Source organism: Pygoscelis adeliae, unplaced genomic scaffold, assembly GCF_000699105.1.
Source record: "Pygoscelis adeliae isolate BGI_AS28 unplaced genomic scaffold, ASM69910v1 Scaffold172, whole genome shotgun sequence".
Classification (NCBI taxonomy): Eukaryota; Metazoa; Chordata; class Aves; order Sphenisciformes; family Spheniscidae; genus Pygoscelis; species Pygoscelis adeliae.
The window spans coordinates 6,897,394-6,913,850 of NW_008824338.1; the positions used below are offsets into that span (position 1 = coordinate 6,897,394).

General features: G+C 44.2%; 2 protein-coding genes across 2 annotated transcripts in view; one reads left to right on the forward strand and one right to left on the reverse strand.

Moving 5' to 3' along the window:
• Positions 1–13,172, reverse strand: part of FUCA2 (fucosidase, alpha-L- 2, plasma) — a 102,194-nt gene extending 89,022 nt beyond the window's left edge. Inside the window, exon 1 of the mRNA XM_009319153.1 lies at positions 12,955–13,172. Within this exon, the coding sequence (XP_009317428.1) occupies positions 12,955–13,172 (218 nt within the window). The remainder of the gene's footprint in view (positions 1–12,954) is intronic.
• A 1,918-nt stretch (positions 13,173–15,090) lies between these two features.
• PHACTR2 (phosphatase and actin regulator 2) overlaps positions 15,091–16,457 on the forward strand; it is a 63,184-nt gene continuing 61,817 nt past the window's right edge. Inside the window, exon 1 of the mRNA XM_009319154.1 lies at positions 15,091–15,208. Coding sequence (XP_009317429.1) covers positions 15,091–15,208 — 118 coding nt within the window. The remainder of the gene's footprint in view (positions 15,209–16,457) is intronic.

Genomic DNA, 16,457 nt, shown 5'->3' on the forward strand with positions numbered 1-16,457 from the left:
TTGGTGCTGGTGGTGAGGGTCCAAGTGTGAGCATGTGGAATGAATCACCATTTATAGAGAAAAAATCGTACACATTTTTAAATATAACACGTTTATAAAATATAAAATGTATTTCCATGTTCACGGGTGCTGCTGTATAGTCTGTGATCTGCCAGAGCAAAACTGTGCCCCAGATGCCTTAGCAGTTGCCGCCAGTTGGCCCAGACCGAGCTCTGCAGCTGCAGCAGTAACTCCCTGCAGAGGAGGCTGCAATCTGAGCCTTTGCTGCGGGGCATGGCCGAGAGCAGAGATCTTGTAAGGACACGGAGGACCAGCCACGCCACAGGAACCACGTGTGAACCTCAGGAAGACGTGTGTGTGAAAATAAAGGCCTAATGCTCAACAGGTCCCAGGTTGGTGTCTCACCTCTTGTCACTCTGAGGCTGCTTCAAGGATGACCAGGAATTCTCCTCACTTAGCTGCCAGGGTACGTGACCTTTCATGTCAGGCATGCTGGCTGAGATGCCTTCATGCGCTGATGTTTGGTAGCCACTAATCACCTGTTCACAGTGTTAATCATCAGCTTCCTCATCAGCCACGAGGAGAATGAGAGCTGACCCCTGGGAGTCAGCGTGGGCAGGGTGGCAGAGCTCCGTGGGCTGGCTGGGTTTGTGTAGAGCTGTCTTCTGGTGGCGACCACCCCGATACTTCCCCCAGATGAAAAGCTCACGGGAGATCTTGTTTCCTCCTGAGCCCCCTGTGCTAAGCCCCACTGACAATTGATCCTACTCTGTTGGATCTCAGCCACCCCTTGGATCAGTTGTCCTTCCTTCCTAGATCCTCTTCCTTGGCTTTCTTACTGCTCCTGGGTCATATAGCCTTGTCCTTAGGTGGTGTTTTCCATTACAGATTTCAAAACACTTTCTAGGCCTTTTTATAATATTTGTTGATTTAAATGGGAAAACTGAGCACAAGGAGGCAGGACAACTTACTTGTTATCACTCGGTGGGCCTAAGGCACAGCCAGTAGGAAACCGAAGAGCTCCCAAGTCCTCATCGGTGTTTGAGCCGTATCGCAGCCCCACCTGCTAAAAGTGGAAAAGACTTGGACATTTATATCTTTCTTTATATGTTTTTACCTACTTAAAGTTGTCCTTTATTCATTTTGGATACTGATACTTTTTGAGATTTAAAAAATGAAGAAACAGTAACGCTTCTGGAAAATACTTCTGAATCAATGCTGGATTTGGATTTATTTTTCACTTTAGTTTATTTTTTTAGAACATAATGGTGATGATTAAAAAAAAATAGAGTGCACTGAATGCTTTGGATCAATCACTGATGCATTTTTAAAAAAACACTTCAGGAGACGGCCAGCTTCCAGAACTTATTTCTGCCCATTGTATTCGAATTGTAACAGCAGAAAAATACTTCTGATCCACAGCAATGCCCCAACCAGCTGCCATTCAGTCCCATATAGAGAAGTGATTTCTGAAGGGTCCGTTCATTGCCTTCTCTAGTTGACACAGGGGGATTCCTGATCCTGTGCTTTTTCTGGTGGTGATCGTGACAACGTGGCAGAGGGATTTTCATTCGAGTAGGTCTGGGCAGGGCCAGTGGTAGGCATAGGAAAAAAAAAGAGGAGGTAGTTCGCTGGTGATGATAAAATGTCTCTAGTAACAGGCGGTGGTGGCTCTGGTCTGCTTTGCCCCCTGGCAGATCCCAGAGAGCGGGGCTGGCTGCTGCCACCCCTGCTGAGAGAGCAGCCAGGGCATAGGTGCGTGTTGGGGCAGGAGGCAGTTCAGTTTTGTCTGTGCCCCTGAGTTGACAGAATTCAGTTTTGCCAACGCTGCTGCGAAGCCATCAGTCAGGTCTGGTTTCAAGCCGCATAAGGGTATTGATGTTAAAAATATGTGCTAAACTGAAGAAGGAAGAGAAAGAATATAGGAGTCCAAACTGTCAGCAGGGAAGGTAGGCAGACAGTGAGGGATTTTTTATTGTATTTTATGCCCCCAAAACAAAATCAAAGGCAAAGAACAAAATCAAGTAATTTATATCCCCTCTTAGGTGAACTCTACAACCCCTAGGCTGTCAAGTGTATTTTGGGGCAGATGTAAAATTACAGTGGGGCTCCAGAGTGTGCTATTTCCTACAATGTTGTATGATAGAAATGGTTCAGTAGGAACTAGGTAGGAAGGTCACTGTTGAACATCAAGGTGATGCATGGTATGAAGATGGTCTGTTTTCTCACTGTCTCTCTGACCAGAATCACACAGGTAACAGTGCTGGGTGTCCTCTCTTTTGGGTTTGGTTTTTTTTTCCCTGTTTTGTTTCAAATTTAAATATTACGATATGTGAATCAATTTAACCTTGCCTGTTTGCAGTCCACGGAGTGTTTTGGACTAACAAACAGTCTGCACAGACAATGCAATTACCTCTGTCCATCATGTGGAGGCTCATTATTAGGAACTTTAAGACTTGAGTTGCTTGCAGGCTTTATACAAGGTTGGTGCATAGGAATGAATTTCTTCTGTCCCTGACTTGGTTTTCGGGCACTTGGAAGTAGTCTCTGTCAAAAGTGAAGGTCTTACTTACCTTCGTGTTCTCTCACTGCTTTGAACGGCTGTGATGATCACTGTAAGTGGGGAAAAAAGCTAGGGAGAAATGAGAATCTAGGTTGCTTCGTCATTGTATGGAAGTCTAGGGTATGCTGTCAAGTTGCATGCATGTAAAATGAGAAAAAAGTGAAGATAATGACTTCCTGTCTATTTTGTGTTGATAAAGGGTTGACTAAGTGTATGTTGGATAATACTCTTCTACATAATACTATAAAATTAAGATAACACTTTATTACCTGGCAGATTGGAGTATTAATACAGAATCCCATGTCAATGATAGCTTTGTGAAAATGAAGTTTTATATGAAAAGATGTAAACAGCAAGGGGTGTGTTGCCTTTTTCTTCTCTGATTCCTCCTTTGGTTTCATATGAATTAGAATGATGTTTTGTCAAGCAGAGTTAGACTGTGATACAGCTGTCCTAACATTTGAAACTGTGTGAGCAAAACCAGTTCTGTTCCCAAAGATCAGCCTGCATCCCTCACCCCTGAGAATGTGCTTCTTTTACTAGTGTTGCAAGATGTCTTTCTTCACTCTGACCAACTGCCCAAACCATCAGCAAATCCTCGTCATGTAGGTGGACCATCCTCGTTTCGGTTTTATTTAATCCTTTTTGTATTTTCTGGATCTGAATGTTTTAATGTGTTGCCCAGTAAAAGTCCAAGAAAGGTACAGAGACCCTAGAGGCTGGTTGGGCTCTTAAGCCTGGGCTATTACTGCTCTGTGCGAACAAATCACATAGTTTGTCCATATTTTTCATTAATTCTAGACTACAATCTCTGGTGTTTACTGATTTAAGCTAACTAGGTAATTTGCACAATTAGAATAACTGTGATAGACCATGAAACTTGATGTTTTCACTGCAATCATATAATTTATATTTTCAGCTTAAACCATTGCTGACAAGACTTAGAGGCGCACAGGGGTTCTTTTTCAGGCTTAAGAATTTTTCTTTAATGCTTGAAGCTTCAGCTCAGAAAATTAACTCTTGACTGGGGATTTGTCACCCCTGGTTGTATTTCTGGGGTTTGCACCCAGAACTTTGTTGATGCACACTAAAATTATTGTCATTTCGCTTGACCTTTTCTGCTGAAGAAGACAGAGCTTTTCTCCTTGCCTTCTGCCTGCATGGCTGCAGAGCAAGGGCAGGCAACAGAAAGCAATTTGGATCCCAACTTCTGTTTGGTAGCCAGCTGAACTAAGTAAAATAGCACTTGTCATGAGTGAAATTGGGTCTGAATGCCTAGGAAACTTCACGGGAGGGGCAGCCTGGCACCGGAGAGGGTGGTGTGTTGAAGAAACAAACCACAGCGACAGGAGCCAGGCTTTGCACTCCAGCTCAGCCCGCTTCAGCCAGGTGCACCAGTGATCTTCCTTCTCAAACCAGGAGCTGGGAAGCTAACGCCATGTGCCAGTGTCCGTGTCTGCATCCTCAGCAAATGGCAGCCTCTGCTGATATGTCCCAGATACCAGTATAAGTCGGTGTGTGGTGGTGCACGGATGCCAAAAGGCATAGCAGTTCATGGAAGAGTCCCGATGCTGTAGCCCCAGGTTACGTCCTTCTGTGCCCCAAGTCAGTTTTTGCAGACACTGTAGGGAGCGAGATGCCTGAGATAATTACTCCTAACCAGCGTTTGCCCATGAGGCCCTGGTAAGCCTCCATGGGGCTTGTAGACCTCCCACCTCTACTGTCTAAGGGATGCACAGAGGTTTCTAATGCTCGGGCACCAAACTGGTGAAGTTCACCAATGCAGCAGCATCCTGAGTTAAAAATGTGGTGTGACTGTGAATAGTGAGGGACGGTCCATTTTGTGACTTTTCTCCCAGTTGGTTTCCTTGCTTATAACCCCCAGAGATCAACTTACCTGAAGCATTTATGTCATAACAAGCAATATAAAGTCACCCAGGCTGAAAAACAATCTCCTGTGGGCTTTTTTTCCCCCTCTTTTTTCCCCCAGATCCTGGATGAGTCAACAAAGAAATGACACTTTCATAGCGTGCTTATGAAACACAGATTCAGTGGGATACAGTCAAGTAGTTTGAGTCACGTTACCGCTTAAAGTTGTTGTAAGCTGGTGGGAAATGATTTTTAGATGCTAGCTGTGTTTACGAGGAGAAAAAAACCCCAAACAGTTCATTGCCAAGAAATCGGGCATGTTTAAATTACACATATATAATGTGTTATAATGTATTTCATTGGTAATAATTCAAAACTGCCTGTGCATTTCCTTTCCTGTAAATTCATTCAATGTGCCTGAAGATTACTGGTTTGTGTCCTGGAGTTTTATAGATTTACTGCATTTCTGAGGGGAAGGACGTGTTGGTTTTGGCACAGATGCTAAGAATATTCTTGTTCTGAAAATGTGAAGCAGTGTTCTAGCGCACTGCTTCTCTGGCCTCTTTTATGTTGATGCGGAGAAGGGTGTAGTGGTTTTCTTGTCCTACATGTTATACCACCATGCATGGTTCTCCTCTTCCAATGAATTGTTCAAATCATTGATAAAAAGAAGGAAAATATTAGTATTAATAATTAGTATTAAGAATCCGTACATGATTTAAAACAATTGCACTAATTGCAGAGTAGTTCCTGTGCTTCAGTTCTTAAAATGACAAGTTTTAGAAGGCTGGTGTGACTCTTACAAGAAGACACCAGATTCGATTTCTTGGGAAGAAGATGCTATTGTTGTTTCTTACTTGAATGTTGCTGCTTTTGACACATGGAAATAGGATATGGAAGAAATATATGAGGCCTGATGGTGGGACATGAAAGAGACTGTATCTGTGTAAGGGAATGAACAATAAAATGGACAACTAAGACTGTGGACAAAGCCATCTTGTCAAGAGCTGGACTAGGACCAAGCAGAAATGAAAAATGGTCTATACTTTAGTTGGAGGAGAAAGTCATAGAGAGTAGCAGAACATGAGCCAGCAGGAGAAAGAGAGAGATGTTAACTACAAAGCATTGCAGAAACTATGTGACCATGACGCTTGGCTTTTAAAGCCTTTTGTTGGACAATACCATCATGTAACTGTGTCGTGCTACAGAGTGAACACGATTCTGAAGAGAGGAAGAAAGTTTTTGTTGGAAAAGTTTGGGGGAACTCACAGAGACCTGAAACTGAAAAAACAAGTATCTTGGACACTTACAGCAACACCTCTCTTTTAACTCCCATCTGGCACTGCTCCTCCTGCTGATCTAATTTTCCCATCACTGCTGGAGGCAAGGGGGGAGAAGAGGAGGAGGGCATATTTCAGCCAGAACCAGCAAAACAAATAGTTTGCTTCTGAAACATTTAATGCACCTGGAAACTCTGTAGCTTAGTTTGAAATGCATAATAAAAAATGTGTTGAAGAGAAAAATATTTAATGTCAGTCTAGGATCTCTAGGGTCTCTAGGATCATGTCTTTTTGAAAGGAGAAGAAGAGGAAAAAAGAATGTACCTTTCTAGCTGTCATCCATGAAAGATGAAAAAAACCTGAAGAATACAGAGGTAGGCCACTAGAAAGCATCCAAAAGCTAAGCATTATTTTCAGTACTTTTTAAACCATTAAGCAAAGGTTTGGGACTTTGCAGGTTTCTCTAGTTAGCAGGAGAAGCTGGACACAAAATTTGATGTATAGCACTGCACGCTGTATCTAATGCATAGACCAATGATTAGTTTGGAAATGGCTGCGGTGGCTGAAGATGCACACACCGATGCTTACCTTCCCTTAGACAGAAGTTACCCCCTCCTCAGCTCAGCCCCGTTAACGTGCAAGCCTTTCCCAACTGCTTCAGTGCAAAATCAGTAAAATCTGTTAGTGTGTAAGAATAAAGGTCACAGCTTATCACCCTGGCATGATCTGGAAGGGTTCGTGTCTCCCAACTCTGAACTCTCTGTGGGCATGAATCAGTCCTGAGAATGGTCTTGTGTGATAATTAAATATTGTTATTCCCTCACCTTGCTACAGATGGAGCATGCCAGACCTGAAAGCCATAGACCAAGGAAGGAAGTGAGCACAAATGAACAGAGTTAGGCCGTGGATTTTTGTGTTTGTACTTTTCAACCAGCCGTCCTTAAGGGATCTGTTTGTAGAGAAGATCCCTCTCCTCTCCTCTCCTCTCCTCTCCTCTCCTCTCCCCTACCAGAGCCTACAGTGCATTCAGGGTTTCCTCAACCACAGAAGAAAAACACTGCAAGAAACATCCCCAGAAGATGAGATGAACAAGAAAAAAGAAATGAAGTCCTTCGTTAAGTGAGTTCACTGTGCTGGAGGAATACAGCTGAAGACAGCTAGTGAGTTAACCCTGTGCTGGGGCTAACTATTCCTTTAGCTTTTTGAGGGAAGCAACCCCCTCAGACTCTGCCTGCCTGTGGTTTAGCAGATAAAATCATTACACTCTGACAGTCCCTGGGTGGGAATGCTACTGTTTAGCATATTTGGCAACCTGTTTTTTCCCTGAGGGCTTGTTTCAGGCGATATATGCCAATGGGGCAGAACTGAGCCCCCAGTATCTTTTTGTCAGTGCAGAGGTGTCTGGTGGCACAGATCAGTTTTTTTTTAACCCCCTAAGAATTGATACACCCTCTGTATATATGGGGCCAGAGGTTTCTTACTTTCAGTTTAATTTTTTTACTCTTTATGCAGTAAATTCCACATAGGAGTGTGGGGAGAGTGGAAGAAGAACAGAGGCAGCAGAGCTAATTAAATTAGCCATTTCTTAAAAACAAATATCAGGCAGTTCAATCTCATAAAAAAATACCAGCATGGAGCCCATTCTTTCTGGTTTAAGTGATTACTTGTATGCCCAGATGTCAATGTGGGAAAAACTTACAAATCTAGAGAGGTTTATTTTGTCTTACTCTGTGTATTCTTTATAATTCAATCTTTGCACCTACCATTTTTGGCCCCCCTTTTTTTTTTTTTAACATATGGGGTGGTAGCAAAAGTTTTGAGACAAACAAAAGTCATTCTTGAGGAGTGAAAAAAAAAGGAGTGTGTTTGGGGTGAGAGAGAAGGGAGGGAAGTCCGGGTAGTGCTGAGGCAGTGCAAGAGGTGACCCTTCAAGGAGACGGGTAGCAAAGTGAAAAGTCTTTAGGAGGACTTCCAGTAGCCCTCTCTAGCCCAGCAGCTTGCTATGAAGTTATGTGAGAAAGCCAACTATTAGTATATCTTAATGCAATTATTGTTGGTATCGTATTGATGGGTTTTTTTCTGACATATTTACAGGAACGTTTTTTTCTAACCCAAGAATTATGGCTGAAGTCCCACAGAGAGAGACATATATGTGTACAGTCACATATACTTGCAAAAGTTTTTAGCATCAGATTATGGTTTGCGTTATATTTTGCTGTAAATTTCTGTAGCACAGTTTTCAAGAAAACTGTGACAATTTTTCAAAATATTTCTCGTCTCTTACCAGTTAAAATAGAGAAGCCAGAGCTCTGGTAGCAGTAACTGGGTTTAGACATAGAGAACTGTTTGCAGTTGGAGGACGGGTACATTAAGTCAGTGGACATGAGAGAAGCTGAGAGACGGAGCAACACTCCCCAGAGCTCCCCGGTAGTAGAATAAAGTAGGTTTAGGGTAGGAGTAGGTTAAGAGCCCCTTCAATAGCAGGGGTTTGCTCTGGGTCTCCCCATTTCTGGGGGGGTGCCATAAGAGGTAAATGGGATCCTTCAGTTTTGTGGATACAGCCCACCATTTCATCTAGCGTTGCTATAATTCCCTGAAAAGAGAGCCACCCAAATTAAAGTCATGTCAGTTAAATTATTGATGAGAACTTTTCCTTGCACAAAAACCTACACTAATGGTTTTTAGTTACTGTCCTTCCGGCATTTTCACTGATTACTCACCTGTTCCTACTGGCAGGTAGTTTTGGCTTACAGAAACAACATCCAGGTATACCCCAGAAGCGTCCTTTGACTTCATATAAAATTATGATTACATACTTTTCAACAGCTTGACCAAAGCACACAATGGACAGTATTCTACCATTGTATATTTAGCTCGTATTCTGCCACTGTCCATTTAGCTCTGGATTTAAGCTCTAGCTTGTTCTAGTTGTGAAATAGGTGGGTTCGTCAAAATATTGTGTGGAGGCAAAGGTCCTTTCCAAAAGCCAGCATGTAGGGCCACGGCCTCCAGAGTAGTTACAGTAACGAGGAGCTTCGCCTGCACAAATAGCAAGACCCGTGTTATATTTCATATTTTTGTTTTCCTGCGCTCAGCTGCCTTCCCAGGGAGCAGGCGCTGAGCTCGGGGTGCAGCCGCAGCTGGGGGGGGACCCGCACATCCCTCTGAGCCGCAGCTGGGGCTCGCTCTGCGCTCCTGTGGGTGGTCATTCCTGGCCACCCGCTCCTGTCCTTCCTCCTGTCCTTGCTGCAGCGCTGGTCTACATAAAAGTGTGCAGTATTAGTGATAAAACAAGGTATTCCTAACACATGAGTAAATTAAGATATAGTCTTTTGTCTTCCTCTGAGTGTGAAGAAAATGTATGTGCTATAGTAATGCATTATTTTTTTCTTAATTATTAATATTTTTTTTCTTCTTAATTTTTCTCAAAGGTAAACTTCCCCCAAAATGCAATTATGCCTTAGAATTCTGTGTTGGGATGAAAGATAATTAAAAGTCCACTCAAACCTTTGATTCCCAAGTGGGTTAAAAGACAGAAGTTTAAAGTTAGCATAGGGGCTGGCTGGAACGGGAAGGCAGTGTTGGTGATGGAGCTCAGTGGGAAGGAGGCTGTTTGGATTGGAAGCCTTGAGGCGACATCTGAAGGTTCTTCATCCTCTTTAGAGCTGGTGTTGCCTGAAATAGGATACCATTTTCCCTGGGACCCCGACATGATCCATGGACTCTACTCTTCAGTAGGCTGCTCCAGCGTTGCCGAGCTGCTCTGGTGAGGGACGACTTACAGTCACCAGCTGGGTGCTCGGCTGGGCTGCTCCTCCTCATGCCGACGCCTGTCTGAACCCTATAGGGCAGCCTTTAAAATGCCAAGGTGACATACAGCCCTGTTGATATGGGCCATATACATGTTCGCAAACATGAAACCGAAGAGTTCTGGTTTAAGTGAAAATTCTTATACGACTGGTTCCCAGTGACCGCTATTCATAAAAGCATGAAATGTCATAAGGTTTGCCAAAAAAACTTTGAGTTAGTTACATCATGCATACCTCTGCTGTTCAAGTTTAGTATATTATTCTTGATCTTATACAGGAGTTAAAAAAAAAGAGCCAGTTAACAATTGGTTTTAATTTAACTTTATTCCTTCTAGAACAAGAAAATATGCAGTGAGGGTTAATGATGCTTTTCTAGCAATTTTTTTTAACCTGAGTCAGGCTGTGCTGTTGTGCTTACCTACATTCCTTGTATTATACATCTGTATTGATGGACAGAAAATCTCCGCCCAAATACGGAAATCTTCAACTTTACTTATGTGGCTTTTATATGTTTTCATCACGGTTTCAGGTTTTTCCCTGAAATACTTTATCTCATGTGAGCACCGCGTGTGAGAGGTTCAGTATGACTAGCCAGCGATGTCCTTCTGTACCTTCTGCGTGTAAGGGAGAAGACAGGCCCGCTGTGCCGGGCTGCTGTCGGTTCAGCGGCTGCCACGTGCGGGCAGTGCCTGCGCGGGGCAGGAGCTGCGCGCTGTGATGCACCGGTCTCTCTTTGGGTCCCTCCTGGGGTGAAAATTGCTGCTCCCTCCTGGAGCTTGGCATCCAGCTAGGGTGAAAAGTGAGTGCAGGGTCTAAAAATGTTGAATATGTGTGCTGAGTACTTGAATGTTCGCGAGAATGGGAGGGAGGTTTAGGGGAAATTATAAACCTTTTTCAAGGCAAAAAAAGTGGCTGAACTCTTTATCGCTTCTTTTCATTTCCAAAATGTCATAACCACTCCCCTAAGCTCGGGAAAGTTGCCGTCATTTGTTTGTAAGCTGCTTGAAGGCACTCTTCTAAAGAGTAATAATTAACTTCTTTCTATTCCAAAACCTGCTCTTATACAAAGTGGGTATTTGCTGGAGATGGAGTTACGCAGCAGCTTTGTTCAACATGGCAAAGAGAATTTTCCAGGAGGTATTTTCTGAGGGAGGTAAATTGCTGGGGGCTGCAGGAGGGCCCTCTGCTTCTTCGGTTGAGGTTGAAGCTGAACGGGCCTCAAACCACGCAGTCGGAGCGGCACTCGGAGGATGACTGCGAAGATGTCGTGCCTTATAGAAGTGCACGGGGACTAGGTTTGACCGCTGGTTGCCAGCCCAGAGCTGCAGCCTGCCGGTGCAGCAGCAAGAGCATCCATCATCCGCGGGCTCTCTGCTTTCCTTTCCCTCCTCGGGTCCCCGCAGTGATGCTGTCTGGGGGGCTGCTGAGCAGGGACCCAAGCAAGCCCTGGCTGCCGGGACAGGCTGCCTGCCTCTGGGCAAACCCTTGGAGAAAGACCCCCATGGAAAGACCACCAGTGGAAACTCAGCGTTTGCTTGTTTCTTTGTGGGAGACTCTATCCATGTATCGATCCGTTATTAAATGAGTGGATAAGTAGCCCTTTCTCTCCCTTGTTGGGTGCATCAGCTGCTGGGTGAGTTGCAGAAAGCCCAGGATGAGAGAACGAGAAACAGTCGGGACAGGCAAAAACTGCCAGCAAGAATTTCTGAATTATTCCTGTAGGCTTTCCTAAGGGGTGGCTCGCTTTCCCAGGGACCTCTGGAAACAGGCGAGTGCTCCATTGCATAATGTTCCCTCTCTAGAAAAACATTTGGTAGTAGTTTAAAAAAGAAAACTTTACAGAGCTTAAATAAAGGCAAAGATTAATTTGGTGAACCCTGATGCTGTACATACGTGGGAGGATTTTGTATTTCCAGTGCTGTTTGGAGTTGCTAGCAATAGGTGCAGGGCTTGCCAGTCATATTTGGGCTTTTTGCACTACCTTTTTTTTTTTTTAATCAAGTTCTTACTATGGCACTTCTAAGCACACGGCTAAACACAGCTTTTGTGTTCAGTTCATCTGTATCAGCACGGTCATGGCACTCACAAAGATACCACAGAATTTGATAAAATTTCATAAAATTTATGAAATTCTGATAATTACGAGATTGGCTTCAATTTCATTCAATTTTTAAAGTAAACCATTCTGGTGTTTTCATTTGTATTCTGGCTTGTAATTACTTACAGGTCATTCAGCCTGGTTTACCTCTGCGGTAATAAATAATAATTAAAAAAAATTCTTTTTAAGGAAAACTGGTTTTTTTTAGGGTTAAAAGAGAGTCTTTAAGAAAATGTGAAGTGTGTCATTCCATACAGTGGGAGTGACCTCTGTCAGCATTACTCTGGCTAAAGTAGGCTAAATTATTCTTCATGTCTGTATAGGGTTTTGTACAAAGTAAATAAATCAACATATTATCTGATTCAGGACAAGCTTGAATGCATCTTAATGGTAACTAGAAGACTTAAAATTTCTCATTGGGCTACAATGACTGCTAACTCCTAACTGCGCCTGGCTCAGTCGGAAAAGGAGAGGAAAGGAAATGTGTTCCCAGACGGCAGTGCAGTGGTGAGTGCTGACGTAGTTGGGTGGGCTCAGATACCCCCCCACCAGGCAAACAGGCATCACCGCTGGCGCCGTTTGGAACTCTAACTAATGATGCGCATGGAAGCTAAGTACTGGATGGATGTTGTTAGTGATAGCAGTGTTTCAGCACTGTCTGTGATAGTACAGTGCTGAAATGCATTGGCGGGGGGATGATGGGGTCTGGTATTTCTTCTGTGGGAAGTTGCTTTCAGACTCGAGGGATGCTCATCCAGCTCCAGCTAAAACAGTTCAGTTTAAACTGGCACACAGAAGTTCAAGTTGGCATTTTATTTTAGCCTACAGATGACAAAGATATATTTTATGATTGCTCAATGTCTGAATGAGAGAGGTGTTAGAAAAGGACATGCTGCTAACAAAATCATATGGACCTTTGGATAGCTAAAAACTCTTACAAATGCAACAGCTGAGCAGGTGACAGTGAAAAATCAGAAATCTGTTGTTCAAGCTGTTCTCTTTCATTTTATACTTAGAGCTGGAGCAAGAATGGTCTTTATGGTTTTTGTTTGTACAGCTCTTGTCACAAAGAGGTCCTGATCTATGATCAGCCCTCTTAAGCACTGCAATAATACAGTCATTCATTATTAACAGAGAGCAGAGGAGAAGTGGGGACCTCACATACAGCATGAGACAAGCAAGTGGGGAAATGAAGGTATCAATTATGTATCTGCCGTCTTGATGATGCTCTTACAGAGTAATTGTTTTCCCCTAAAGGAAGAATCTGCTGGAAGAGCAGATATTCTCAGTGCCTTCTCTGACAACAAGACAATGTCCCCCCATCCAAGGCCTCACCAAGCCCTTTTCCCTTCCAGGAGGATCTGACGCTTTGAGTCTAGCTTTGGGCTAGCTTTGAGTAACTTTGCGCTAGTCCTGGGCTGGTGCCTGGCCCTAAAAGGAGAGTGCTGCCGGCTCTCCCACAGGGAAGTGGGATCCTGGTTTCCAGCCCCACCTCCGTGAGTGTCTGCACCCGCAGGGCACGCTGCAAACAGCGTGCTCTCCCCGCACGGCATCCCGGTGCGCTGAGCCAAAGGGGAGCAGCTTTCTCATTTGCAATTTGTTCCAACCAAAGCTTTTTGATTATCTGTGCATCGCTTCCGTAAACACTGATTCCGTGGAAAAATTGAAGTCCAAAATGTGTTTGAATACAGCCTTCAAATCTACATAAAGATAGTACTATAATTCCACTGGGTTTTGCTGTAGTGATTTACGGTGCCACCAGCTTGCTTGATGGAATTACTATTTTTTATTGTGTAGGAAAGGGAACACGCTATTTTTTAAACTATAACTGAATCTCATCACAAATTGCACACAGACCTGTCCTTTTACATGAACATGCCCCTGAGCGTCCGAGTTTAAACTGGCAAAGGAAGAGCAGCTGGGCTGACAAATATGTCAGCTTGTGTCCGGTTTTCCCCTCCCTGGCCCTAATAAAGAACAAGATACAGGGAATAAAACAGCTGTTTGCTGTGCGGCTGGGGATGAAGAGAGTAATGAAACATGATGCGGAATAAAAGTCAGCTGCAACTTGGCAACTCCCATTTCCTCATAGCAAAGGAGATGACTTAGACTGCATTCAGAGTTGTGATATTATAGGTACAGAGTGATATGAACAGTTTTTACAGGCTGTGGTTTTAGAGTTGATAAATTGGTGTTTTGACTGAGAGGAACTGTGTTTAATCATTAATACTTTCTTCTGAGCATGTTGGAGTTTTATTATTATTGTTTATCCAAGCTGGTATCTAGCAACAAAGCAAACATTTTAAAGGCAGCTAAAAACTGAACTTAGAAATACACACAGTTTTCTCTACAAAGACTGCAGAGCTAATAGCTTGTACAAACATTTGCAATGACAGCAACACTCAGAAATTTGCTGGTTGGATTTAAAAGTGTCCTTGACCTACCGGCGGGATTCTGAGGCCAGCGGGGTTGCAAAAAGAAACTATTTGCTTCGGGTTTGACTTACACACATTTGGACAAGTGCAGTATGCTGTTTCCTGTACTAGAAAAAAGGTGTTGAAGTGGTGCCAGTATAAAAGAAAATGTTGCTTTTAAAAGGCAGCACAGCGAGCTCCGGGCTGTCCCGTACGGGGGATTTAATTACACGACTGATCAAATTGCTCCTAAGGTTTATTGTACATAAATGTTCTGTTATTTGTAGATCAAGAGCTCCTTGTTATAGTACTTAAGTGCGAGGAAGCGTTGGGATGGGAGCCCACAAAACCAAACCTGCTCTCAGATGTATAAACATGTTAATTGTGAAAGATTTGGTTAAAGGTAGCGATAATAAAGGGAAAAGCACATGTGTAATGTTCATACAGAATTGTATTTAGCAAGGGTGCTGGGTGGTCTGGAATGAGTTGGGGTGGGACGGAATGGGATGGGGTGGGATGGGGAAGAAAGATGTGTACCTCCTTCCCCAGCTTCCTTCATGTGGAAGAGGAAAATAGCTGACGGTGTTAGCACTTCAGGCGGTCATTGCTTCAGCGTTGGATGTGGTGAAGGGGTTGGGGCGTGCTGCTGTGAGGAGCAGCTCTCACACCCACTGGCAGTGAGCTCAGGTACTGACTTTGTGGCAGAAGTCTTCCATCTCTTCCCAAAGTTCTCCCCCATCCCCTCCTGTTCTGTTCCTGCCCCAGCTCCACGGCACACCACCCAGCTCAGCCTGGTCAGCAAAACTATTTGCCTGACCCGCCTGTGTCAGTAGTAGGAACTGACTTGGTTTTAAAAGCCTAGGCAAAAGGTTATTTTTCTTCTGGCTCAGTGCAGTGACAAAGTGCAGCTTCACAAATGGTCACCAGCACGGTTGGTGGTTCAACTGATGTTTCCGTCGTGGTGGTGTGAAAACAGGCTGAGATGACCAGGAACCCGCTCGTGTGGGCAGCATCTCTATGAAGCCGTACCTGTGTGCTGCCTCTGGCGACAGCGGCGATGGCTTCTGGGGACATATCCAGCGAGCTGCGGGGAAACGCCTCGGTGTCTTTCCAGGTGCACCGAGGGAACAGCCAAAAGGCGTCAGAGAGGGATCAGCAGCTGGGTTCTTTAGCCGGTGCTACAGGGTAGGCGAGTTGTTAGCGGAGTAAAACCCTCCCTCAGGATGATGTGTGCCTCCAGAGGAACGAGCCAGCTGAGATCTGAAGCATCCCCAAGCTTGCGTTTGCTTAGGTATGGAGAGGAGAGGAGCTAGAAGCAGCGCAGAGTAACTTTGGCCGTGCTTTGACCTTTTTGCTAGGTTTTTGACTCAGCTCAGATAGGAAGTAGCAAGGGCCATCTGAGAGTGTGCTGGTTCACTCTCTGAAGGCAAACGGGCTCCTAAGAGGAGTCATAGGTAAGCACCTAGGCCTGCCTGGGAGTTCGCATCCTGACGGTACGGGGTCTGCTCAGCGGAGTTTGCACTAGACGACAAGGTTTGCGTTCGCCTTGCATCTTTCGGTTTCCCTTTCCCCAAATTCCTGTAGACTGTGTTTCTCGTACTGTCAGGTTCCTGGGAACGCTGGGGATGGGATGTTCCAGTAGGGCAGTGACATGGCATACCTATCGCCTCGGCTCTCTTGTCAGGACGAGCCAGCAGCAGGAACCTTCCCCCACCTTCCCTTTCCTCAGCGGGCACCGCTGCTGCTCAGACAGGGCAGCCAAGGGCTCCTGGCCCGTTCGGGGCAGATGGAGAGTAACTTTGCCGCTAGCTGGAGAAGTGGGAACAGGGCCAAAGGCTTCCCTGTGACACGCTTGGCCCGTTTTTATCTCAGCATCAGTGTTACATACCTATTAATTACTACAAAAATGTTTTCTTTTAATTGCTGTTTATTACAACCCAGGAGAGTGGCCACGTACTCGCTTCAGTTTATTTTCACACTTCTAGTCACTATCTGCTGGGAAGTTTTACCGCTTGCCTGTAGCTAAAAATATTGGTTGTAAACTTACTGTAGTTATTTTTCTCCCCCATATTAAGGCTATACCAAGATAAGTCCGTAAGGAAATAATTCCAGTTCTGTAGTTCTGGTTTTCGGATGTGACATTTTAAAAATATCGTTACAGAATTTAACAAGATGAAGTACGTGCAGCTTACTTTTAGGAGGAATTACAAAATTATCCAAAAAGATTTTTAAACTATAAATAGAAATCTATACCATTGTAAGGATTTATCCCTTAATATTCTGACACAAGAAGCATTAATTTTCAATCCTCAGCTGTTCAAAGTAGTTTGTTTGCTCTTTTATGTACACTGCTTTTAGTTGTTGGTTTTTCTGTCCTCCCACATCTCTGTTACTGTGCCTGGATTCCGCCCCCCCCCCCCCCCC